Raw genomic sequence first — 27,546 nt, 5'->3', positions numbered from 1 at the left:
CGTACCGCCATCTACTGGCAGAGCCATACACTTGTGATTTCATCATGCATAAAATTTATTTCCCATCCTTTCACTAAAACATTTACTACATTTCAAAACTGGTGAACAGCAGTTTTATTCATAAAAACACATGGTCAATACAAATATGTTTTTTTATTGTAAAAACAACTAATGGTTTATTACAAAAATATGTCCATATCTGATGCAGTGTATTATGCACTTTACCAAGTGCTCTTAACATCAGTTCATGTTATCTCTCCCCCCTCTCCCTTGATAACTGAACATATTATACATATAAACAATGTCACAGAAATGTTTCCCTTCCATGCGGAAAGCTCATTCCTCAGAGATGGGAATGTCCTCCAGCATCATGGAGATGTCTCTCAATTTGGGGTCGTCTCTCCAGTTCACTTTACTGGCAATGATGATCCCCTGGAGAAAAAAATCCAACATAGCATCATGAGTTCTGACATTATTAACAGAACAGGTAAAATGCTACCATCCTCTTGGCACCAAGGCTCTGTCCCAATTAAATAACCTTCCCCACATCCCTTTACTGATTTGGAAGGAAATGACTGGCACAAGAAATATCATGGACATTCATTCGAGTCCAAAGCTTTCAGATTTGTGAGACGAAGTAATCTAGTGCACACTTCAAAAGAAATTAGATATTATTGGGACACACCCTAAGAATAAAGAGCTGTATTCTTAAAGATATAGAGTGCAATTTACCCGCAGGACATTCTGTGTGATGGTGGCCATCTTCTGGTACTTCTCCAGATGAGACTGGCCTTTCTGCAGGACATTTCTGTACTTCTCTGCCTCTGGGTGCTCCCTCTTCCTCTTCAGTTCATCCATCTCCTTCATCTTCTCATGAGTGAGACGCTTTAGATCTGTAGAAAAATAAATAAAACGTATGTCAAATAATAAAATATGCTTGAGGGATTTTATTTTGTTCACGTCACTTATCCTCCTGAACTACAAGGCAAAGTACGAAAACATTCACTAAAGAAGTGATTGTTAATCTTCATTAAAATTGAGTGAATTCTTACACCCTCATAAGAGTAGGTTCAAAAAATACATTTGAACTTTCCTATACATCCTTGGTAAAGCAGTAAGTGTGGGTGATGTAATACCTAGCCTCTGCTTTTTAACATCTGTGATTTGGTTCTGCAGCTCACATGATTCCTTTTGACAAAGCAAACAAGAGGTCAGAAAGAGCATTCCATAAATCTGCAACAATTGGTGACACCACATCAGAGCCAAGCCAATGACTGCACCGTTTTTCTGATGAAAACAATAAACATTCTGTTCTCATTTATAAAACGGTTGGATAGCAATCACACCATCAGATTGTTGAAAACTTCCAACCATATTGAAAACAGATGCACCCACCTGCTGAAGTGTCTTTATCTTTGAACAAAGGTCTAGGCTACAACTGGTCAGTCCCCTCATTGCTCTGGAATAAAAATATACAGGCCCCACACCACATCAAGTAGTGCTAAAAATATATAGTTACATGTTTTTAAATTGGTAACGTTAGTTATGTACAGTATAGGCAGGTAAAGTGTAATAACAATGTCGGTAGGGAAACAACTGAACTATTGGTGGTTTGTGTATTTTAATTTTTTACAAACAAATTCAAATCAATCCCAAAGTATATTAATGGTAGTGTTAATAATATTTTTATTCTCAAAGGCCAGTTTAGGAGGAACTGCTATCAATAAGACAGGGTCTATTTCCTGGCACCCTATTTCCTATATAGTAAATATGGCTCTGGTAAACAGTAGTGGACTATAGGGAATTGGGTGCCATTTGGGACGCAAACAGGCTGTTACAATCTGCTCCTGTTGGACTTACACAGCCTCTGGATCACTCTGTTTCAGCTTCTCAGAGATGGCATGCCACACCTGCATCCTGACAAATACAACACAATGTATAATCAGTAAAAAAAATAAAAAATGTAGACTGTCCAAATGGAACTGATGCTCCAAACTTCTACTTAAAGGGTTTGCAAGCAACACATGACTATTATCATAACTAATGCACTAGTAATTAATGGATTGAAAGACCATTACTTTACATATCAATACAGAAATGTGATAGTTACCTGTGTAAGGCCAATGTCTTGTTAAAATGAATGATTTTTGCTTCCTCCAAATTATTTGCATAATCCAGCCTGTGGATTACCCAGAGACAAAGAAATCCACATTTTCAAAATATGAGTTGAGAAAATATTCCATTTGGTTATGGATAGGCCTACATGAGATGATATTGCAAACTAAAGACACTCACAAGTCTTTCTCAGCATCAGATGCACTGCAAGAAGATCTTTTGCTTTTTCCTGATAAATGACATTTGAAATTGATAAATAATTACAGTCTTATTGTCACATAGTATATCAGCATACCCAATTCAGTAATAAAGGTAATGTAATTTACCTGCTTGGAGCTTCACTGCCATCTCAAAACATTGATTTGACATCTGTTCTTTCATCCTGAGGGGAGAAACACTCATGAATGTAGAATTTAATAACAAGTCTTGTTAAGAAGTGTCGGTTAAGAAGTGTCGGCTATATTCATAGGTAACTGCCAAAATAAAGGAAACGCCAACATAAAGTCTCTTAATAGGGCGTTGGGCCTCCACGAGCCAGAACAGCTTCAATTGCACCTTGCCAGAAGATACCAACCATTCTGAGCTGCATTGAGATCGTAAAGCAGTCATGGTTACATTAAGAAACCATGGAGCTGGCACGAGACATTGGTTGGGAAAGAGTACCTCAATGCAGGGATGGGATATGCCACTGTGCTCAAAATTGTACCTTTATCCACACTGCTCCATTGAGAAGATCGAAAATACTGCTAATTTTCCAGGAAAACTGCCCTTTTCGTTCTCATGCTGAAGTACAGGGGTTATCCCATCCCTTCATTGAGGCACGTTTCCTGAAGAAACCCCACCTGGATGGAAGCACCTGATTCAGTATACTTTGCATCCCTCATTTACTCAAGTGTTTCTATTATTTTGGCAGTTACCTGTATTACATACTCTATGACAGATGGGTTGGTTAAATGGTCATTCTGAATGATACATATTCATCTGAAAGTATTGCAGAATGATTGAATGATCTATAGATAAGAATTGTGGAGAAACCTTAGCATCTCTGCAGGTGAGCTGTCCTTCTGTCCATTGTCAACCGTAGTAGCCTGAAAACCATTCAATGCCATGGTCTCAAGACTTGAGGCAAGGTTCTCCAGTCTATCCAAGGACTCCATGTTCAATTATTTCCTGGAAAATGAAAGTGTCAGTCAGTGTGTTCACCGCCAACGTCAAGAGAACCATAGAGAAGAACAATCAACTCAAGGAAAGGACATTTAGCTATGATTTTCTGTAATTGTTTAGCTCTGTAATTACATTTCCATCTAAGTCAGTGAAACCAGAGATGATCAATGAACGACTTAGATAAAGGCAAGCGGACAACCCCAGCTAAAGTTAGCTAGCCAGCTAAATGACAGGAATGTCGGGTAAGAACTTGAAAGCAACTAATTCATTAACACTAACTGAAATATAATAATATAATACAGACGTTTATATAATACGTACCCTTTTCTTAGTTTTCAATACACAAACAATGTATGGATTCCCTTTAGCAGTTAACTTGCAAACCAATACAACATTTCTACTCAACTGAAGTGAGAAGTTTAATCCTATTGGACAAGTCATTTTAACAATTTCCGTAACATTATTTCCATTGGTTAAACGTCACGTCCTTTAAAATTCGACTCGATGATACGCTCTTGGTGCAATATCGAATATACCGCCAGGAAATTAAGACTAACCACGTGACCAAGTAATTCTTCAGTATCCCCCCGCTTTTTTCTAGGCGGAGTAAAATTAAGGTACCGGTCGGTTATTTTCTTTTGCTAACCGCGGTTGTCATTGCTTATACTCTATACTGATTATTTGGACGTATAAAACAATGTTAATTTTCAATGGACCCTACGTAGCTCAATGTGGTTGATGGAATTTGTCTGCTACCAGCATTTTAATCGATTAAGAGGATTTTCCTTGTGTTATTCTTAGAAATCAAGTTGGTACAAGCAAAAGTCACGTTTGACAGTAATGGCATGAGAAACTGACCTGAACGTTTACTGTTATTTCGAATAATAAAGCCTATTTTCAGCTGACTGCATCTATACAAAGGTAAGAAATTATGAAGGGTTTGGAGCCCGTACATAGATATTTTATTCTGTATTTGACTCTGAATGTGACGGTGTTATCCGCCGGTGACCCGGTTAGCTTTTTGACAGCTCACATTCGCATCACATCCCATCCATACCGTTGTTCCCAACCTATGGTTTCCATACAGTGGACTTGGTTATTTTCACATGACAAATACTCTGGTACTTTTTAGGAACTGCGAATTGTTTTCAACCGGAAGAAGAACCGTGAGGTCATGGGGGGCAAAGTCAGTAGCAAAATGGCGACTGTTGGGCGGGTTGTACAGGTACGCTTGTCTAACTGGGTAATTTATCGCTCTGCAACAACTCTTGTCACTCAAGTGAGTACATTTAAACGTTGACTAGTTAATGTAAGACGTTACGGTTTCAAGGTCAGAAACCAGCGACATTTATGTTATTGCTGTGCATCCCCAAAGCTAACGAGCAAACTACCCGTGCTAATGCCCTTGTTGGTCTGCATGAAATTCCAAAATGTTAGCATGTAGTTAGCTAGTATATAGATGAAAGTTGACTAACTAGCTCCACTCTAACTGGCATAAGTGTAACATGATTTATGTGGTTTGGTGTTGAAATAAGGCTATACATAGCAAGTTCATTAATCAGTAGTAGTTGACAGTAGTTCTTCCTGTCAAAGTGTTTACTCTAGTTAGCTCATTTATTTTGTCCAGTAGCTAGCTGGCTAGTTATCTCCATGCAGCCTCCCAGTATGCAGTTTATTCAAAGTAATGATAAACATGTGTAGGCCTACAATACAATATGGCATTGTTTTCACTTCATAGCATTAAATGGTATATAGGACTGGCTGGCTGCAAAAGACAAGTGTGTCATAACTACTTTTAATTTAAGTGTTTGATTTTAATTTGTCTGGTTTCATTTGACTACCTTTCAGGCTGTGAAACCTCATGCTCCACTAATCAAGTTTCCCAACAGAGAGGGGGTACCCAGGCCGAATGGTGAGTAGCAACTTGTCAGTTTGATGTTGCACGAGCTATTGTTTTGTTTGTCCATGCATAGTGCTAACCCTATTGAAGAGGACATTCCACCCTTTGACTGTTCAGGGACACGGCTACTGTTTGCAATTATGCTTTGTTCGTCAACATGTAGCCTATTGCATATCAATGTGTTTGTTGCATGTTGATTAGTTGCATTAACTTGAACATGATAGGCAGTATGAATTGCGTCAAACAATGTTCTATTGTAATATTACTTTGTAGCTCACTGCATTAAAAACATTTGTCCTCTGTTAGTTTGACATTATGTTGGCCAACCTGGGTATTGTTATGAGGTTCTTTTAAAATAAAAGGGGAAACACTGACTTGATTTTCCATTTTTTTTTTTATAATGCCAACGACTGTAATTTAGGAAAAGGTTATTTTAGTCCTTTCCAATTTCATTATAGAAACAGTGCTATGAATGTGCTAATCGAAGCAATAAAAGTAAAATAACATAAAACAAAGGATGTTTAAAACAAAGTCACTGATTTTAAAAGCTACATTAATATTGTTTAAAAACAAACAACCATTTCCTCTGTTTCAGTCCAAGAGGCTCTGAAAACATTAGCAGTCAGCTCTCCTAGTCCACCTCCACTTGTAGTGCCGCTGCCGTTATCAAGACCCCCTGGGCCTCTCACTCGGCTCCCTGGAACCCCAGACAGCTTGGCCACAGTGAAGGAACTCCCCCAAAGATACCGCAGGAGAGCACTGGAAGCAGAAGAGATGGACTATATTCAGGTTAATGCCTTTGTGGCGCTGAAGAAGTGCTGTAATTGTGTGGTATTGTTGATTTTAAAAAGTAACAAGTGGTAACATACAGCTACACTCATGGGTATGATATGTGCTTTGAATTCAGCCCGTAGTGTTACAGAAGACATCCCGGGTACACAAAGTGCATTAACTGTTACCTTACTGTTGTAATAGTTAAGATCTCACTAACCACTCTTCTTCTGGTTTATTTTTCAGCGTGGTGGACCAGAGTGAACTTTAGTGACTCAGTGAATGCAACCAAGGTCCTTATCTGTGGAAATCAGTTTCTTTGCCTAATTTTGTTCTTCAACAAGAGGACCTGCTGCAACACCTCATTAAACGTCATGCAGAATAAAGATTTTATTCATGTTGAAATTGTATATATAAAGTTTATTTTTAAAGATGTGACTGTAGATATTTTTTGCTTGATTCTACCTTAATTTCAATGGGTCCATTTTAATTGTTTTATTTTAGAAGAAAAGCCATTACAGTAAATCTTCCAATTATACTATTTGTTCAGCACCCACCTCATTCAGTGCTCACTATTTTACACCCTCAATTCAAACCTTGAAGGTTAATGTTGGCATCAACAGTACATCTGTGTACCATTGACCAGCCTGTTATCCCATCCCTACACTACATTGTCGATAGTTGCATATTTCTATGACAAGGACCAGACTGAATTACGCCACAACTGAAGAAAATGAAGGGCTCATTTCTCATGGCCCAGATTAACATGGATTAATCTGGTGCAAATTTGTTTGGGTACAAAGCAAGTAGGATACATAATAGAAGTGAATGGATTGTTTAATATTGGACAATGATTAAAATGATTACTGTGAAATTGCCTGTGATTTTCTTTATATTTAAGATGGCATTTGTGCCACAGTGAGTAAACAATGGACTTTAACACACTTATACATGTTAGAACATTAACTTGGTTTTATGTCTGGTGTTGAGTATTTAGAGTGATTCATTGACAGTGTTCAGATATAAAATATACATTTATTGGATCTGACAATACATGTCAAACACCACACCCAAGGGAAATAGTCTAATATGAATGTCAAATCTCACATTTCAGTCTACCAGCAAAGGAGTTCACAACAGGGATAGTTCAACTGACAGTACTGGCACCAGTTGTATTAAATGACTTACAAGATCATAATACATTGAAAAGACAGTCATTATCTCAAGACTTTTTTTCAAATGTTTTCAGTTTCTCCAATACTATTTGTGCATTGATTACCTCATCAATGTGGTAAGTCTGCAACGGTCACAGGCCATTCAGAAATATGGATCTTCACATGTTCTAAAACCAATAAGGGATATCTGAAACACAGCACACCACTATACACATCAAAAATGCATTGGGATATTTACAGTAGGCCTACACGCACTGCCAAAAATGTCAACATTGAGACCTGATTGCTAGAACCTTTAAATGTTAAAACAGCTTTACCTGGGATGAGTAGTTCTTACAACCAATACTAGAATAAAGAAGTAACATTTCACTCCTGATCCTACAACTGTTTTTCTTAAACTTAGTAATATTTTGAACAGTCAGTTATAAGACAGAGTCACTCAACACTGGTGAACCAACAATACCACCATCTGAAACACAAAGTCAGTCCTCAAAAGCAGGTAAGAAGTCAGCAATGGTATCCACTACATAGTTCGGTACAAAGCTCTGATTTGTGGAGTGATCACCGTCTCTGTACTCCTGGGCTGTCTTCATCTGAGAGATCCCTGTGAGTGTAAGCATGGTGTCCAGGCCACAGTTGGCCCCAAACAGCATGTCTGTCTCCAGGCGGTCACCCACCATCAGACACTGGGCTGGGTCAACTCTGAACTGGCTGGAGATGCACTCAAACATGAAGGGGCTGGGCTTGCCTATCACCATAGCCTTCCGACCTGTGGCCACTTCCAGCGCTGCTGTCAGACACCCAGAACCTGAGAAAGAGATGGGGGTTGGAAATAGGGTACATACTATTATTTTTCTCTAGCTCTGTTCCCCTCTTCCACACGCACACCAGTCAGTTAGTTTACTAGCTAGGTTAGTTAGTGCACAGCATCGGAAACATACCTGGCAATATCCTTCCATCTTGCAGCGGGTGCCAGGGGTCCACATCAGTGGCCAAAAACAGACACTCTGGATCCCGCAAATAGCAGGAGGCTTTGGCCAATTTAAGGAAGGTAAACTTGTCATCATGTCCAACTAGGACCGCTTTGACATCCGAGGCCAATGCGCAGTTAAATATAGTGTCGTCAGGCGCGTCTTCGTCACCAACGAAAGAAATGCCAGCCTGCAACAGTTCATTACGCACTCCCTCTCCGCCGATGACAAACACCTTACCTTGCACCTTAGCGACATCTCTCAGGTAAAGCGCCGAACAATACGAGGAGCTGAATATCTGCTCTTGTATAACATCAGTAAAGCCCAGACGGTTGAACTTGTTCACGTAATTCTTACGTGGCCTAGTGCAATTATTTGTAACGAAAAACACGTTTTTGCCGTGTTTGATCAAAGAACTCACCACCTTAGGGGCACCAGTTATTGCCTCTTCTCCGTGCCATATCACGCCATCGCAATCGAAAAGGAAGAAATCTTTTGCATTAAGCAGATTTCTTATTTGAGAGCCTCCAATCTTCAGACATCCCTTGAAGCCGAGGGCGCGTGCGCCGGCCATTCTTAACGTTAGATAGCCAATTTCTCACCTTTTCATATGCCAAAACCTACTGCAATGTCATAGGTTTCAACCACCATTTGACCTTTCATAATCAACAGAATAAACAAGATTTAACCACGCCTTTCTGTAATGTTAAACCAATGAAACTGCAGCGTTCGCATTGTATCCAACGTTGTTACAATGGGCGGATTCGATTATGTTCAGCCGCGGGGCACCGGGCCCGTCTCACATCAACGGGAAAAAACGGGGAGGAGGGCAATTCTCAAATCGAACGGTAATCTGTGTGAAATGACTAGCTAGTTAGCGGGGTGCACATTAATAATGTTTCGATCGGTAACGTCACTCGCTCTGAGACCTTGAAGTAGTTGTTCCCCTTGCTCTGAAAGGGTTGTGGCTTTTGAAAGGGGCACCTGGCTCACACCCGGGAGGCAGCCCGGTTCCAAATCGAATGCAATCCATTTCCAACCGAAACACGCCTACACGGGCCCTGGGGACTTTAATCGATCCTCTTCAATGTAACCAGAAAGTTCGGTTGTAACATGGACACTCTTTTCACCGCATTTCTCCTAGTGGTCGTAGATTTCAACAGCACACTGCATCGAGAACGAGCCGAACACTCGCCCAAATCCGGATTGTGGACAAAATGTATTGAATTTACATTTTATTTAAATGTTGCATAATCTGAAAAATGGTCAAGCAAAACAAACCCTATTTAAAAAATATATGTTTATACCCCTGTGTATAAAGTTTGTCTGTATTAGTTGGTATACTGTTTTGTAAGATACTTTGTATATTGTGTAATGAGTTGTTAATCAAATAAAATGACATATCCTGGAATATTTTTCAACACATCTAACTACAGTAATGGTTGTTACCATTTTATCATGGAGGTAAATTACAAAAATGAAGTAATGTCATCGCAGAATTATTATTATTTTTACATTTATTTAACTAGGCAAGTCAGTTAGGAACAAATTCTTATTTTCAATGACGGCCTAGGAACTATGGGTTAACTGCCTTGTTCAGGAGCAGAACGACAGATTTTTACCTTGTCAACTCGGGATTCGATCTTGCAACCTTTCAGTTACTAGTCCAACGGCAGGTAGCCTAATTTGGTATACTGCGCTCAAAGTACATTTTGATTTCAAAACATTAAGTACTACTAACACATTCTTAGTATTGTTAGAAAAGTACAAATTGATTAACAATGCAAGACAAGATGTGACTACTACAGAACCCGAGATACATTATGCCAAAACCCCCTATAATGTAGTTTTCTTCGGGAACACACAGTAAACATGTCGTCCTTGGGCCAATCAGTGTAATTTTGTAAAAGACGTCTCTTTATGGCAAGAGCATCATTCACTCAACTTTCATCAAAATGTCTGCGATATCACGTGGCTTAGCTAGACTCATTTCCCTGAGCATGTGTGCCAAATTTCAGTACACAAGTCAAATAGATCAAAATATATAAACATGTGTGTTATAGTGCCACTGTGTGGTCGATGTCTTGAAAGTGTTTTAAACACTTAAACTGTGTTACAATGCGAATATCCTTAACTGATTTATATGTATTTATGTTCTTGACCACACCCACGTGAATGTTTATTGGTACTCGTCTGGAAAATATTGCATTGACAGACCATTGTCCATAGATGTCACAGTTTCATGCAGATCGGTCATTCGGTACCAGAAGAGCAGGGTTAATTTGACAAAATTCTAAATGGCAGAAAGTCCATCACGGCAGACCTAAGGCAAATGTGTTCCTTGTGAGGAGGGATATATGTACCAACTTTCATGTTTTAGGTGAAACAAGGTGAGGGGTGTGACCTTTCAAAGTTGGTATTTCCAGTCTTTTATAGCACCACCATCTGGCCAATCAGTGTAATTTTGTAAATGCTGGATCTCTATGGAATGACAGATCATTCACCGATGTTTCTTCAAAATCAGGCCTTTGCTGTCTGAGATATCCCATGTGACTAACGTATGAACAGACGGAGATCCACAGTCCCCGCCCCAATTGTGGGGGACAACTATAAAGTTTAGACCCACCATAGTGATGTCAGTGAAGAAGTTGGAGACAGGTAACACATTTTAGGGAACACCACAAAAATCACAATTGTGCTGTCACAAGTCAAAGCAGGAGTCTTGAGACATTTTCCAGATCTTTTTTTCTGGATCCGTACACCATGTATTAAAGAACAGAAAATACAAAATGCTTAAAACCAAAAGAAAAAAAAAAAACAATTCCGTGTCTATGTACAATTCTTATAAACAATAAAGATTTTCTTAACATTTGATTGTAAATGTGTTGATTGTCTATTTCTGGATACACGTTTTGCAGGTTTTATTCACAGAACTAGATTTTATATATATATATATATATCTGCTATAGTAACCCCCCCTATCTTCAAAACACAATACAAAATATAAAAGGAATTAGTTTAGTGCTTTCTTACACACAAGTCTCAATGAAATCACAAGATTTCAGCACAGGGTTGTAAAATCTAAATATTAATCTAGTCAATGGCCTTTACATTCAGACAGTATTTCCAAGTCTTTGTACAAACCATTGGGTGAAAAATATATCCCTGCACTTCTAAAGCTAGAGAGCACCTGGACACACCCACTGCATCTGCACTTTGTATGATGGTGAGCAACAATCATTTGGTACATCTCCCTAGGCACTTGATGTATCTAAGTATTTGATGGGTATAAGCAATATGGTATACCATTTTTGGTTATATTTATCCAACCATACCAGATCTATGCAAGTACCTAAGGGATAGGGACAAGGGCTTGATTCTGGACTAGACCCATCTCTCAAGATAGGGACTACAGAAGCAATCCCTTTATCACCAAGACAAAGACAGCAATGTGGAAATAAAATGATAAAAGAGAAACAAAATGGGATTTGTACATATGATTGCAGACTTCAGAACACAAAATGCGACATTGAATAATATATTAATAAGTCTTAGGTAAAGCCTTTTTTGTGGTACATTTTCAAGAACTGTCACACAGCTAGCATGCATTGTCCCCCCAAAGTATCCAAACAAAGTCCATCAGTAAAACGTAAGAACATGTCATGTCTGTACAGATCTACACATTGCCCTTTTACAAGGAATACAATTTAAAGTCTTTGTATCAACCCAGATTCACAAGTTTAAGTCAATGAAGACATTCTCAAGGCTATTAGCTAATTATTTACATGAAACTGTCCACATTTGGGGAAACAATGCAAGGTGAACAAACAGCCGACTCCAATGTTTGCCATAGAAATAGTGACTAGATAACACCTACCTAGGTAAAACCAATGATCATATGCAAGAAACCCGACAGGACACACTCAGGATAGTGAATTATTGGATGGTACATCTTTATGCAAAAATCTATGGACTTCTGTGTCTGACATTCAGAATTAAATACCCCCAAAACGAACTAATTATCCAACTCACAATGCATAGTTAAATTAAGTAAACACTATTACTGCACTCATTAACACAGTGATGACTCCACGACAATCAACAATTCACAATTAGTTCAGTCAAGAGAAAAAGAAGTAGGCTGTTAGACTGCAACTGGACATTAATTTATAGACCGGATAATAAAAGGCATCCTCCCGTCCGTACTGTGGAAGTTACATGAAAGTGGCTTTAAATAAGGAAATAATACTTCTAACAATCTTACGCAGGCCGTTTTAGTTGCAATGCAATTTAGAATCATTTGTTTTGCTCTTCTTTTTTTTTTGCCGAGTGGTCAAGCTCAACGAACTCCATGATAAACATGCAAACAGCACAACTTGCCTGGGCCAAATAGATTTGTATTGTGCCAAGAGTATAGGGTAGAAACTATATACATTACTGTAACTGAACACATGACATCTCAAAGCAACACTTATACCAATCCAAAAAAACATTTTCCTTCATAAAGTAAAATATTTTCATGATAGACTAATTTCTGGGGCAATACGAGCGATTTTTAAGGAAACATTTCAGACAATCTGATGGACAGATACAGCTGCTCTGCTTATTGGGGTGTTAGTTTTAAGAGACTATAAGGCTGAATCTGTCTTGACCTGTCACGACTCACGAAAATGAACAATGACAAATTATCATATAATATACTGTTGTTACATTTCTAGAACATTCTCCTCCGGTTTGGCCACTTTGGACTGTTAAGGTCTGAAAAAAAGCAGGTTGAGTACAAAATAAGCTTCCACAGGAGAAAAAAACTAAGGCAGAGAGGGAGGTTATAACGAGTTATAACCTACAACGCCGCGACAACAATGAGTGTTGTTGCATTAAATACAAATCCCAGGCTCATCTCAGACAAAATAATATTTGCCCAAGCCTGGATACTATAATTACCTGTAAACACTGATATTCAATCAAAAGTACCACTTTAACAATGAACAAACTACATATGAAACCAGAACAAAGATGTTTTGGCAGCTGAATATGAGTGACAGGATAACTGGGGAGGGGGACAAACAACTGTCTATCCGCAGCCTTGGGCCGGACCCCACTGTACACAAACACGGACATTAAACATCTCAGGACCAGAGAAAATAAATGGCTATATAAACTCTTGAGAAATCAAGATTTTTAGTTCTATACGATAAAGACATCACTGATGTCATATTTCACAAATGAAATAAATGTATATTCATATATATATAATTATTAAATACAAATCTAATTCTCCAGTGAGTGAGTCTTATGTACACATGGGAGGGTGGTTTTAAATGTGGAACTCTGGGGGCGGGGCGGCAGGAGGTCACACTGACTGGAGCGCCGTGCTGTGCTGTGCGTGATGCCGTGTGTTTGCTCCCATAAGTCTGTTGGGCTCCCCGCCAAACTCCCAAAGTCTGTGACGGACACTGCCATCTTGGTGCCAGTGATACGGTGGTGTGTCATTTTCCGCCGCCCCTCAAAGTCCACTCCGAGGTTTCCCACAGAAGCATCGTTGATGAAGGAGTCGGGCAGTGCCAACTTCAGCCTCTTAGAGGGCCGCTCACATTCCTTGGCCCCGCACACCCCACCCAGCTGGCCCAGGTCTGAGTGGTAGAAGCCAGCATCCAGCATGTTGAGACAGTTGGGGTCCCCTCCGTTGGATGGAAAGCCCAGGGGCTCGTCGTGGGCCAGGGACCCCCGGTGGAGGCTCTCCAGAGGGGGGAAACTGTACGAGTCCAGGCAGCTCACCTCCGCTGGGCTGCACACTGTGGCCACGCTGTTACTCAGGGCTGAGGGAGGGGGACACGTATATAAACTACTTGGTTATCTGTGGATTTCATATGTATTGTTTTTAGGACTTATGTAGATTGTATAAAGTTGTATATAATATGTGTACTGTAGATTCATACTGAATACCAGATCTGAAGTTATGCTTGTGAAAAATATAGTTACCCTGTCAAGGATGATGGGGTCAGTTTGTGCTAATTGCAGTGTGGAACATCTGAGACCCTGTTGACTAACCTGTGAGGTCGCTGGCAGTGATGGAGTTGAGCAGGCTGAGCTGCTGCTCTGTGGTGGGCTCCATCCTCACCCCTCCTCCTCCACCTGACCTGAGCAAACAGAGGAGGAGCTGTCTACTGCCAGGCCCTCCGCCTCGTCCACCAGTCGGTCCATCAGGTCCCTGCAGGCAGAGGGAAGACACACGAGGTTAACACACACTCAGCCATAGACACATTCTCCTTTAATAACCATGAGCCACCCCTTTCATGTAATTGCAAGCACAATAAAATAAAATCTGCAAACACAGGTTTTCATCATATTCAGAGAGAACTCTGTCTACATACATTTGGCAATGAATTCAGACCTCAGTTACTACTGTTGAGCAGAATGAACGATCACTTACGTTACGCCAGGATAGCTGCTATACTTCTTTTTGCCAAAGCGGTTCTGCTGGACGAAGAAATCAAAGCGCTCCGACTTCTTCCACATATAGTAAAAGGCCACACATTCAGCTACCGTCCGTGTCTTCACCTGATGAAGGGCAGAAATACATGATAAAGAGAAAAGTTCTACAACACAGGAAGTTAGTGTCAAAGGCTTTTTAAAGAAAGGCTACATAAAGTGTCCATATCCTTACAGAAGCTTTCAACATTATGATAATTTCTACACCCTTTAATCAGTAACTGAGAGAGTCCCACCTTGTGTTTCTGTATGAGGTGAAAATTCTTATCGTATATCTGTAGTGCATGTTCAAAGTTTCTGCATTCATCTTCAGACCACGGTGGGGATTCCTCTGTAAAAATCACAAGGAGTCATTTTCCCTCACAATAGAGTGACATTTATGAGTCTACTAATCATTCAAAATGGTAACTTACCCTTTGAGGATTTCACATTACTGCAATACCGCTCCAATGCTTTGTGGGTATTGTAGTTGCATTTCACAAGCTCATACAGAGCCTACAGGGAGACGACAGAGGAATAGGTGAACTCTGTGATGGCAGCAGGAGCATATCTAATGTTATGACATCCAGTGAGTCTTAAAGTGATGACTGACCTGCTCATTGTCTTTCACATGAGCTCCTGCCGTGTTACTTCTTGTCCTCTCGTCAGTTGCCCATGACAACTCCTCACACAGGAAGTCCCTGACCTTACTCTCTGACAACACGTCCGGGGTCCATAGCAACTGGTCATCATCTTCGTATACTGTACGAAAATGGCAGATGACAATCACAATGTTAGACACTATGCAATATTACACTTGGAAACACTTCTAAATATCTGACTGTCAAATGCAACTTTGACAATATGTTTATGGGTTAACCTCGTAAGAAAACCTCCACTCACCCTTCTCGTCAACACCATAGTGACAGAGGTGAGTGGGGACCTCTGCTTGGTGCTGCGATCCCACCATTATTTCCTGTGAAATACAAACAGACTTACCGCTCAAAACAGAACATGCAGCACCATGTTTCCAAATGCAGGTCTAGGTTCAGTTAACAAAAATAAGGTCACTAAATAACTGCAACCATTGGAAAGTAAAATAACTGACCTCCAATTAGTGCTTATGGGAAACCTAATCTTGTATCCCCTTCAAATAAAGTCAGCTTTAAAAGGACAGGATTCTTACCTTTCTGGAGTCCTCAGGGCTTGGCCCATCCTCCTCACACTCCGACTCCTTATCACCGTCGTAGATAGTGTTAGCTGACAATGCAAAGACAGAAAGGGCACTCCCCATTAAAATTATTGCTATCCGAATGGCGTCCTGTGCTTATCAACTCATCACGAACAAGATAAGATCATATTAAAAGATGGTATGAATGTTAGGGAGGGGATAAATGCTGACAAAGCACAAGATAAATAAGTTACTGTGCTTTTGTTAATAATGACACCTGGGCGTAGTGGTTAAGGGCGCTGTACTGCAGCGCCAGCTGTGCCATCAGAGTCTCTGGGTTCGCGCCCAGGCTCTGTCGTAACCGGCCGCGACCGGGAGGTCCGTGGGGCGACGCACAATTGGCCTAGCGTCGTCCGGGTTAGGGAGGGCTTGGTCGGTAGGGATGTCCTTGTCTCATCGCGCACCAGCGACTCCTGTGGCGGGCTGGGAGCAGTGAGCGCTAACCAAGGTTGCCAGGTACACGGTGTTTCCTCCAGCACATTGGTGCGGCTGGCTTCCGGGTTGGATGTGCGCGGTGTTAAGAAGCAGTACGGCTGGTTGGGTTGTGTATCGGAGGACGCATGACTATCAACCTTCGTCTCTCCCGAGCCCGTACGGGAATTGTAGCGATGAGACAAGATAGTAGCTACTACAACAATTGGATACCACGAAAATGGGGAGAAAAAGGGGTAAAAATTCAAAAAATATATCAAAATGTAAAAAAAAATAATGACACCTGCACTTCACAGTAGATGCACTACGCAGAAATCGCGTTGACATTTTCTGGTTGCTAAAATTAGAATGGTTTGCCTAATTTCAATTTGTGTGACAAAACAAGCAAGTATAGTGTAGATAATCATTGTACCATCGAAACCACTGTGAAATATATTTTCCATAAGCAAAAATATTGAATTTTCAGCTGTTTAAAACTTGTGTACAAAACCGAAAGTAAAAGACGCAAAACATAACAGGAAGCATAGAAATAGCTCACATAGAACATATCTACCGTTTCTTAGACTTCCATTCAATGAGAATGACATAACAAAAATAAGCAACATTTAAAAAATAAACATAATAAAAATAGTTTGAATGACACAGAGGGGCAGTGTTTTTACAACTAATGCCGGTTTGCCTGAGGCTGATGCCATGCAGGTGTTTGCTGTTAGGATTTTAGTTGTCCTCGATGTCCTTTGTTTGAAATGTATTTATTTATTTAATACTTTTTTTTGCATTGTTGTTTGCTGTTTTCTTCTGTCTTTCTTTTTTTCTCATTAGTTCATTCTCTTGGTTGTTGGTACATTGGGGGGGGGTGGAATTATTATTATTATTATTTTTTTCGTCGTGGGAGGGGTTTCGAATGGTTGAGGGGCAGCTATTGGGGATCTTGGAGGGGTTGGGTTCACGATTTTTAGGGCCTGGTGGGAGATCAGTCAATGTGCCCATCCAAGCATTGACCCTGGATGCTTCTGTGTGTCGCTCTGAATGGGAGTCTGTTGGATGACTGGTATGATGTAGTTGTTGAGCGGCTTCACTGAAAGTATATTGTATGTTTTGGATATTAAATAAATAAATACATAAGATTTCTGTTAATTTGGTTGGGTCGCCCAAAAAGTTATATTGCAGCTTTAATAAATAAAATATTGCAGTTACTCAATACTTTCACACTATAAAGCACTATATGAATCTGCGTTTTGTAATTGGTCTCTCTTGAGCTCTGACAATGTCTTATTTACCCCTGAGGTGTCCTATTAAAGTTGCAATTGAAGTGAATTGCCTTACATCTGAGTGTTCTGGGGAAGAAGTCAGTGGCCTCGTGGGAAGTGACTGAAGGAGTAAGGTCATCAGCGGAGGACTGGGTCTCCTCCTCATAGTCTCCTGATAGCAGGTCTTTAGCAATCTCCTCCTGTGGAAGAACACAATCACCATTTGTAACGTTAGAAGGTAACCTCTTTCAATATCCACAAATTTGTCTATACAGTACACGGTGACATTTTTAAAATATATTTAATATATATTAATATTCCCTTTACCAAATCTGAATTTTGCTCACCTTGTCCAAAGTCATGTCTGGCAGTTCATCCGTCAGCTCCCCAGAAGAGCTGTCCATGCTGGATCCTGCAGCCGTACTGACAGACGCCTCGTAGCGGTAGATGGCCAGCAGTTCCTCCAAGGGCATGTTCCCCTCCTGTTACAACAAATAGAAATCCTATTAGACCATGTCTCTACAATCAAAATCATGATATTTCATGTCTGCTATGTGAAGAATGGTTAGACAAAAAGTTCCATGACACAGTGTCTGTTTCCATAATAACATAGAACATAGTCATGTATACATTATGCTTCCCCCCCAGCCTATAACATTTTATTAATTGAAGTAGGGAAGTGGTAATTCAAACAGACAGAATTAAAAAATATTCCAATAAAAATTACAACTACAATGCCTGTCTAGAAGAAAGGAAACAGTATATTAATTTATATTATTAGCCAATCTAGCTACAGATTGTAAAACCAGATAATGTGATTCCATGGGAAAAAGATGTGTACCATTATACTGGTAATTACAGGTGTGGATATAAAAAAAAACATTGTCAGAGATTTTTCCAACTAACCTGGTATTGGCGATACCATCTTCGCCCTCGATTCGTGGAAAAAGGAGTTTCATAAAATGTCTGTGTCCAGTTGCAGTGGGTCTATTTGAATTCAGAAAATGCTCTATTAAAATAACTAAAATATTTTGGTCCATGAAGTAATCCAACAATGTGTATGCCGCCATCTTTTCTATTTCAAGTCTTCTCACATTGATCTAGACAAGGATGTCTGTCATGCAGCACTTTGGGGGTGGACACACCTGTCTCAATTAATGAGAAAAGACTTGAAATAGACAAGGTGGCGACGTACACATTGTTGGTTAACTTAATGAACAACATTATTTTAATATCAGAGCATTTTCTCAAATCAAAACGGACCCCGTGCAACTGGATGCATCCATTTGACGAGACTCCTGTTTCCACCAATCGCTAATACAAGGTTAGTTCATCTCTGCTGATGTTTTGTATAGTCACACCTGTATCTACCAGTATAATGGTAAAAAAGTTGGGTTAAATCACATTATCTGGTGTTACAATCTGTAGCTATAGCCAACCAACCTTCTCTAGATCGGCTATCTCTGAGTTGAAGTTTTTCTCGCCCTCAAATGACTCTTCCTCCTCCAAAGTCCTCTCATCGTCATATTCATGAACTAGCATCTCGGCTGACGGATCGAAGTCATGATCTTCCGACGACAAAGAGCCAACTGTGGGCGAAAACTATTTTAGAATGCAGTTTAAAGGCACCTTTACAAGGACAACCACAAATAAATTGAGATACTCTTAACAAAACGGGCACTGCTTGTCAATACCATTGGCGCACCCACAGCACAATTAAATAATTTACAAGAATTACTTCCTTAATAAATATTTTATAAATGTATTTAGCTACATGGTATCAAAACATTAACTGAATATAAAATGATTCCGACATTACCTGGGCTCGAACTCCCGAAGGAAGCCTGTTCAGAAGAACAAAAATATAATAGCACCAATTAAGCAATTTTGAATCTGTGAATATTACTGTTACACTTTCGAAAATTTTCGTTTAAACAAACAGTTATTTTTACAGCAGACATTGTCGATAATATCCACCAGGATAAATAAATAAAAGATGCATTTTTCCGCAACCTGAAAACACATACCGAACGCACAGCGGTTTATTTAATGTTATAGAATTGTAATATTAAGTAGCAATATGATACCATTTGGATGTGGCACGCAAAATAACATCAAGGCCCTATATCCAGTTGTGTACTGCCAATGCTCTGAAATTAGCGTTAAAGCTAATCTTATTGACAATAAAAAAAACAATTATTGTTTTGCCTCGTACACGGTTACCTAAAACTGTGAACAATTCACCAGTTATAGGCGATGTTTTTGTTTTTACACAAGAACCGAAAAACACAATCGCAATTAATTGTAAATCAAGTCTATTTATTTTTCTTCCCACAATCAAATTGGCGTTTGAGTCTGCCCGGTAGACCTTAGCAAAGCAGCTGAGAGCGAACAGGCCTTGTCGTGAAGGATCGGTGTATACATTCAAACATATTTTAGAGGGATATTTGCGGCAATTTTGACACAAAACCACAAATATTGAACAAAAACAACTTAATCTATGTAATCGATTACATTTAAATAGAAAGTTAGCAACACACATTTTCTAAACATCGATTTAAAATATGATGCTTCTCCCCTGTTTTCCCTCTTACCTCCGCCATATTGGTACCTTTAGCTCGTTCCAGCTCAGTACCCGGATAGAGTCTCTGAACCAATCAGAGATCCAGGTAACAGTAGTCGTGACGTCTTTCAAATTTAACACTGGTAGGCTACTCTACCGTCAAAATCTAGCCAGGAATGTTACTGTAAAAATTGACTGGGATAAAAAAATGTACTGATTGTACGTTCAATTGGTTTGTATTAATTTGAGATCTGTCAGAAACCACTATCCAAGCAGATACTGTTGAATAACTTCTGAAATTACTATTCATAATGCTGAATTTCCTTTTCCTTGAATAGATGAAAATCATGCAATTTACTAAATGTACTACAACTAAATCAGACAATGTCAATTCAGGTAAACCAGTTAACAGGCAATTTCCATAGTCCCTACCCATTGCAGACCCATTGCAAAACCAGTAGGGGGCACTGCTGAACTACTATACATGGAGTGTCAATTCAATTCAAGGGGCTTTATAGGCATGGGAAACATGTGTTATCATTGCCAACGCAAGTGAGGTAGATCATATGCAAAAGTGAAATAAACAATAAAAATTAACAGTAAACATTACACGTACAGAAGTTTCAAAACAATAAAGACATTACAAATGTCATATATATATATATACAGTGTTGTAACAATGTACAAATGGTTAAAGTACACAAGGGAAAATAGATAAGCATACATATGGGTTGTATTTACAATGGTGTTTGTTCTTCACTGGTTGCACTTTTCTTGTGGCAACAGGTCACAAATCGTGCTGCTGTGATGGTACACTGTGGAATTTCACCCAGTAGATATGGGAGTTTATCAAAATTGGATTTGTTTTCGAATTCTTTGTGGTTCTGTGTAATCTGAGGGAAATATGTCTCTCTAATATGGTCATACATTGGGCAGGAGGTTAGGAAGTGCAGCTCAGTTTCCACCTCATTTTGTGGGCAGTGAGCACATAGCCTGTCTTCTCTTGAGAGCCATGTCTGCCTACGGCGGCCTTTCTCAATAGCAAGGCTATGCTCACTGAGTCTGTACATAGTCAAAGCTTTCCTTAAGTTTGGGTCAGTCACAGTGGTCAGGTATTCTGCCACTGCGTATTCTCTGTTTAGGGCTAAATAGCATTCTAGTTTGCTCTGTTTTTTTTGTTAATTCTTTCCAATGTGTCAAGTAATTATATTTTTATTTTCTCATGATTTGGTTGGATCTAATTGTGCTGCTGTCCTGGGGCTCTGTGGGGTGTGTTTGTGTTTGTGAACAGAGCCCTAGGACCAGCTTGCTTAATGGACTCTTCTCCAAGTTCATCTCTCTGTAGGTGATGGCTTTGTTATGGAAGGTTTGGGAATCGCTTCCTTTTAGGTGGTTGTAGAATTGAATGGCTCTTTTCTGGATTTTGGTAATAAAAGAGTATCGGACTAATTTTATTCTGCATGCATTATTTGGTGTTTTACATTGCACACTGATGTTTTTGCAGGATTCTGCATGCAGAGTCTCAATTTGGTGTTTGTACCATTTTGTGAATTCTTGGTTGGTGAGCAGACCGCAGAGCTCACAACTATAAAGGGAAATTGGTTCTGATTCAAGGATCTTTAAGCCAGATCCTAATTGGGATCTCAAATTTTGTGTTCCTTTTGATAGTGTAGAAGGCCCTTCTTACCTTGTCTCTTAGATTGTTCACAGCATTATGGAAGTTACCTATGGTGCTGATGTTTAGGGCTACCGACGTTAAGGCTAATCTGAATATGGTACTGGCTAAAGCTAAAACTGGCGAGTGTAGAGAGTATAGGGATATTGTTATCCACGTCGGCACCAACGATGTTAGGATGAAACCGTCAGAGGTCACCAAGCGCAACATAGCTTCAGCATGGAAATGAGCTAGAAAGATGTTGGCATCGAGTAATTGTCTCTGGCCCCCTCCCAGTTAGGGGGAGTGATGAGCTCTACAGCAGAGTCTCACAACTCAATCGCTGGTTGAAAACTGTTTTCTGCCCCCCCAAAAAAATTGAATTTGTAGATAATTGTCCCTCTTTCTGGGACTCACCCATAAACAGGACCAAGCCTGGCCTGTTGAGGAGTGACGGACTCCATCGTAGCTGGAGGAGTGCTCTCAATGTGTCAAAAAGTCAAGGGGTCTGAATACTTTCCAAATGTACTGTACACTGGAGTTGCTTACCATGACAACATTGAAAGTTCCTGAGTGGCCTAGTTACAGTTTTGACTTAAATCGTCTTGAAAATCTATGGCAATACTTGAAAATGGCTGGCTATTAATGATCAACAACCAACTTGAAGAGCTTGAGGATTTAAAAAAGAATAAATGTGCAAATATTGCACAATTCAGGTGTGTAAACCACTTAGACTTTCCCAGAAAAGTGTATAGCTGTAATAGCTGCCGAAGGTGATTCTAACATGTATTGACTTAGGGGTGTGAATAATTATGTAAATTAGATATTTATTTACTTATTTAATTTCAATAAATTAGCAGAAATATCTAAAAACATGTTTTCACTTTGTCATTATGGAGCATTGTGTGTAGATGGGGGAGAAAAACTTAAATATTTAAGCCATTTTGAATTCTGGCTGTAACAAAAGAAAATGTGGAATAAGTCAATGGGTATGAATCCTTTCTGAAGGCACAGAGGTCCACTGCAGTGTTTTTAAAGTAGAGGGCTCCAAAAGGAAGCAGCGTGGCCCTATCTGTGAGCAGGTGGGTGGTGTGGGTTTGGATTACAGGATTTCACAAACAGATAATAACACTAACTAACTCACTCACGGAGCAGCTGGGCTCAGGAAGACACACATCCATACTTCATTACCTTTATTGCGAAGAGAGTTAGTTTGTGCTCAAAAAGCAGAGATGGTCAGCAACATCAAATAAGAGTATGGTAATGTGAAAATATGAAATGTAGAATAACATCATTGTTTCATGGATTTGACTCTTTTTGCACATCATCATCATCACCACCAATATGGCTAATTTCCAGGGTAGTTAATACATAATCAACCACCACAATAAAACTTGTAGGAAGAAGTGGGTTTTGATCAAAATCAACAATGATGACAACAATCAACAATGGGGTCTAATAATGTTGTGGGTTATGGATAGAGGAGAAGAGAGGGGGTATACATTGGGGGCCTACAGGCTTGTGATTCAGACTCTTCCATTCACTGCAGAGCCTGTACCCACACTGCTGACAGAATTTCTTTGAGTGGGGTAGACACTCAGAGGAGAACTTAAAATGGCTATTTCATGCCTTGTATCTTTCTGGTGGTGTTGTCTGGAGCAGTGGATGCTCATCAGAGGAGGAAGGGAACTTATAATAGTTAAGCATTTAAAAGGTTATAATTTTTAGGTAAACATATTCACATATCACCAAATAACCAAGATATTTCATTGTATTTTTTCTTCTTAGTTTACTTTTCACTTACTTAGCTAATGGCTAATTTAGCCTACTCAACAACCTGACTCAAACAGAGAGGAATGCTATCTCTGTGTTGGACAACCTGAGAGGAATTATGTTTATGTTAGCTAGCTGGCTAAAGCTATCCAACGCTGCAACTCTTCCAAGCAAGGTAATCTTTCGATTGTATTAATTTATTGCCACTGGAGCCTGCCGGTGTAACTGCTAAACTGCTTGCTGTACACTGTACTGCATGATTCTACACATGGGTTGGACAGTGGGTTTGCTAACACGCTAGTTCTAGTTTGTTGACTATAACGTTAATATGGTGACATCGATGTAGGCTGTGTAGCAAAGGGAAAAGTTGAGAGGAGGAGGAGGAGAGCGCGTAGAGGCGAGAAGGAATTATACAACGAGCAAAGTGATGATCTATGTGGCTGCTATGAAAGTGAACTGTGTGTGCGAATGATCAGAGGTCTATTCATTCCGCAGATTCTGTTGCAAAATGTTTCTTAATTAAACGGAACCAAACGGAACGTAATGAGGAGGAACCTACCTGAATTTGTCCAATAGAAACTCATGTTTGGACTAATGATTACACCCCAGATCAGTTAGATGCAGGCAAGAGTGTGCAATATGGTATTGAATTTGTCATTGTCGGTCACCTTGATTACTCCAATTATGTTTCTTGTCTTGTGCACCAAAATTATAAACTTATATTTGTAGGCTAGGTTGTAACAACCTCATGATTGGTATAGGGAAAATTTGAGTATCATGTTGTAGCGTAACCCTATCGATGTTACATTGAGCTGGGCGAATGGAATATGAATGACAGTCATCCAATATGCTGTAATAAAAATAAGGCCATGCTCATAAAAAAAAGCGTCCTCCCTAATCTTGAAAGGCACAAACCGCCACTGGTCTGTAGAGACAAAAACAAATATACATTCCACTTAACGCATCAACATCTTCGAAGGCTTTGGAGTAAACATGCAATTTTGGTTATGTTTTCTGGATAAACATTAGAGGTTTTTCAAAGGGTTGGAGCTCAGTGCACCCACTGAACTTCCACTCTGACATTATAAGAACTGAGTGTAGGCTTCTCACTTAAACACACACATTGGAGGACAACTGTGAAACTATGAGAAACTGTAAATATAACTAGTTTCTATGTTACATTACATACCTGATACCTTTGTAATAACGCTAGTAATACCCATGCAAGTATAGTGTAATATTATACTTTTAAATACATTGTGCTTGACATTCGTTTTTTAAATTCAGTTAATGTACACGCACTTGATGACTATGGCAACGTTTTAAAAGTAGCTTGTATTAAAAAATAAACAGTGAACATGTGAAAGGGTTGTCATGTTAGCACCTTGTGAGGAGGTGGTTTCTAGCTAGTAATTCAGCAGTGAACTCCGCAGTAACTTTACCCATGACGATCACGATGACGATCACAAATGAGATGTCTGAGACAGGAGCCCTGCTGCCAATTCAACCCGACACAAATGAAAACAAGTAGATGCAGAGAGTGTATTTAAAATTACAAGGCATACATTGGCACATGGAATAAAGAACGGTGGATGCAATAGGCTACATGCCAGACAAGGTACAAGGTATTGGTACCATTCTTTATACATGGCTGTGTTCTTAGGCAAAATTATGAGGGAGCCCACTCCCTTGGCTGAGAAGCAATCCCACACATGAATGGTCTCAAGATGCTTTATTGTTGGCATGACACAGGACTGATGGTAGCGCTCACCTGGTCTTCTCCGGACAAACTTTTTGCCGGATGCCCCAAACAATCGGAAAGGGGATTCATCAGAGAAAATTACTTACCCCAGTCCTCAGCAGTCCCATCCCTGTACCTTTTGCAGAATATCAGTCTGTCCCTGACGTTTTTCCTGGAGAGACGTGGCTTCTTTTCTGCCCTTCTTGACACCAGGCGATCCTCCAAAAGTCTTCGCCTCACTGTCCGTGCAGATGCACTCACACCTGCCTGCTGCGATTCCTGAGCAAGCTCTGTACTGATGGTGCCCCGATCCCGCAGCTGAATCAACTTTAGGAGACGGTTCTGGTGCTTGCTGGACTTTCTTGAGCGCTCTGAAGCCTTCTTCACAGCAATTGAACCGCTCTCCTTGAAGTTCTTGATGATCCGATAAATGGTTGATTTAGGTGCAATCTTACTGGCAGCAATACCCTTGCCTGTGAAGCCCTTTTTGTGCAAAGCAATGATGACGGCATGTGTTTCCTTGCAGGTAACCATAGTTGACAGAGGAAGAACAATGATTCCATGCACCACCCTCCTTTTGATGCTTCCAGTCTGTTATTCGAACTCAATCAGCATGATATTTTTCAGATACCTCCAAATCAGGACACATATCCCACAGTGTGGCATGAAGCCAAATAGTCCTACATTAGATAGCTTGTTCCTTGTCAAACCCCATTCAAAAGGGTCAGTATCTAGACTATATGATGTGCTACAGGCCCACAAATATGCATCCACAGACACCATTAAAAGGGCTTGAGAACAAGAACTTGGTTCAGAAATCTCAGATGAGGACTGGGTAGAAGCTCTCAAGAATATAAACCACAGTTCAGTGAATGCCAGACACAACCTTGTACAGTTTAAGGTGATACACAGGTTACATTACTCAAAAGTAAAACTGCATAAAATATTCCCGGACACCTCACCACTGTGTGAAAGGTGGCAGGATGAGGGGACGTTGACCCACTTATTCTGGACATGCCCTAAGTTACATGCTTACTGGGGTCTCATTTTTGATTACTTATCTAAAGCCTTTGATAGATTTCTAGCCCCAGACCCATTGATCACTCTGTTTGGTACAGTTGATGTGAATAACCAGGAAGGGAAGGCTGTCTCTCTTTGTACTCTATTAGCCAAAAGGCTCATATTGCAATTTTGGAAATTGGAGACTGTACCTACCTTTTGAAATGTGGTTACGGGATTTAGGGAATGTAATACATATGTAAAAGATTCGATACAATACCTCCAATAGAAGTCCAGTGTTTTACAAAATATGGCAGCCGATACTGGATAAATGGTCTAGTCCCGCTTCATAACTGGGTTGACGATCTGCTGCTACTCTGTGCTGTTCTCCACTCAATATTTATTTTTGGCTTAACTACACTGCTTGTAATGACTATATGCCGTCTTCTTATACATGTACCACCTAATAGGATTTTGTTTTATTTTGTGTATGTGTGAGTTAAGTTTTGTTTTGTCATATAAATTGGCCATCCCATTCAACAGTACAATGAATGCCATTGTTTGTTATTGCTGTCTTTTTTATTGAATTTTTTATTGGAAAATAATAAGCATATTATAAAATGTAAAAACAATCAGTATGATAGAGTGATATCCAGCCTTGTGCTCGTCAACACACCTGTGTTAACGAGATAATCACTGACATGATGTCAGCTGGTCTTTTTGTGGCAGGGCTGAAATGCAGTGGAAATGTTTTTGGGGAATTCTGTTAATTTGCATGGCAAAGAGGGACTTTGCAATTAATTTCAATTCATCTGATCACTCTTCATAACATTCTAGAGAATATGCAAATTGCCATCATACAAACTGAGGCAGCAGACTTTGTGAAAATTTATATTTGTGTCATTCTCAAAACTTTTGGCCACGACTGTACTTTTCCCAAATAGTGCTTGAGCATTAGTGTTAACCTCAGTCACTTCAGTCCCCATTAGTATCCAGAGGGGCCTTCAGGAACATTGTGTCCTCTCCTTCTCCTCTGTGTCTCCTGTCACGTTGCCTCTGGAAGGAACAGGAAACAGCTGAACTCAGACGCCTCCAGGCAGGTACAAGGCTTTATTGCAGTGTTCCTGGAGGCTAGACAATTTCAACACAGCTCACCGTCTGCCAATATTACAGAACAGGGCTTCGAAGGCCAGTGAGCATTTAAGCCTCTGATCATATTAGGTACTGGAGAATAAATAAAAGCCTTTACAGTTTTGTTTTGAGCCACTTCATTTGTTGTTAAGAGAAACCCTCTGAAATCATCTGGAGCTCAGAATCACAGGAGCTCATCTTTGAT

General features: G+C 39.9%; 4 protein-coding genes across 5 annotated transcripts; 1 reads left to right on the top strand and 3 right to left on the bottom strand.

The window, feature by feature from the left end:
* Nucleotides 1–138: 138 nt before the first annotated feature.
* On the bottom strand, nt 139–3,735 carry cenph (centromere protein H). Its single transcript, XM_046350993.1, has 10 exons — nt 3,601–3,735; nt 3,151–3,285; nt 2,442–2,497; nt 2,296–2,344; nt 2,111–2,179; nt 1,861–1,917; nt 1,396–1,459; nt 1,137–1,188; nt 733–893; nt 139–432 (listed from the first exon to the last, which is right to left on the bottom strand). The coding sequence occupies exons 2-10, from the start codon at nt 3,270–3,272 to the stop codon at nt 337–339; spliced, it is 726 nt and encodes a 241-aa protein (XP_046206949.1). The 5' UTR covers nt 3,273–3,285; nt 3,601–3,735; the 3' UTR covers nt 139–336.
* A 131-nt stretch (nt 3,736–3,866) lies between these two features.
* Nucleotides 3,867–6,385, top strand: mrps36 (mitochondrial ribosomal protein S36). 2 transcript variants are annotated; one of them, XM_046350995.1, is made up of 5 exons: nt 3,867–4,200; nt 4,412–4,504; nt 5,128–5,191; nt 5,775–5,968; nt 6,197–6,385. In XM_046350995.1, the coding sequence occupies exons 2-5, from the start codon at nt 4,454–4,456 to the stop codon at nt 6,212–6,214; spliced, it is 327 nt and encodes a 108-aa protein (XP_046206951.1). In that variant the 5' UTR covers nt 3,867–4,200; nt 4,412–4,453; the 3' UTR covers nt 6,215–6,385. The 2 variants fall into 2 exon arrangements, with proteins under 2 accessions (XP_046206951.1, XP_046206950.1); XM_046350994.1 differs by having other exon boundaries at nt 3,870–4,200; nt 4,412–4,558.
* A 580-nt stretch (nt 6,386–6,965) lies between these two features.
* Nucleotides 6,966–9,192, bottom strand: LOC124036419 (chronophin-like). Its single transcript, XM_046350990.1, has 2 exons — nt 8,067–9,192; nt 6,966–7,933 (listed from the first exon to the last, which is right to left on the bottom strand). The coding sequence occupies exons 1-2, from the start codon at nt 8,668–8,670 to the stop codon at nt 7,608–7,610; spliced, it is 930 nt and encodes a 309-aa protein (XP_046206946.1). The 5' UTR covers nt 8,671–9,192; the 3' UTR covers nt 6,966–7,607.
* A 1,631-nt stretch (nt 9,193–10,823) lies between these two features.
* On the bottom strand, nt 10,824–20,127 carry mier3b (mesoderm induction early response 1, family member 3 b). The gene is given in 14 exon segments (XM_046350982.1): nt 10,824–13,915; nt 14,148–14,235; nt 14,238–14,307; nt 14,530–14,657; nt 14,825–14,919; nt 15,002–15,083; nt 15,181–15,329; nt 15,471–15,543; nt 15,754–15,827; nt 17,557–17,680; nt 17,828–17,962; nt 18,924–19,069; nt 19,300–19,324; nt 20,075–20,127. Coding segments are annotated over 14 exon segments (1,746 nt in total). The 5' UTR covers nt 20,084–20,127; the 3' UTR covers nt 10,824–13,367.
* Between the last annotated feature and the right edge of the window lie 7,419 nt (nt 20,128–27,546).

The sequence above is a fragment of the Oncorhynchus gorbuscha genome, linkage group LG05 (genome assembly GCF_021184085.1).
Source record: "Oncorhynchus gorbuscha isolate QuinsamMale2020 ecotype Even-year linkage group LG05, OgorEven_v1.0, whole genome shotgun sequence".
NCBI lineage: Eukaryota > Metazoa > Chordata > Actinopteri > Salmoniformes > Salmonidae > Oncorhynchus > Oncorhynchus gorbuscha.
The sequence above is the reverse complement of the archived record's forward strand: the minus strand, read 5'-3'. Positions and strand labels throughout refer to the sequence as shown.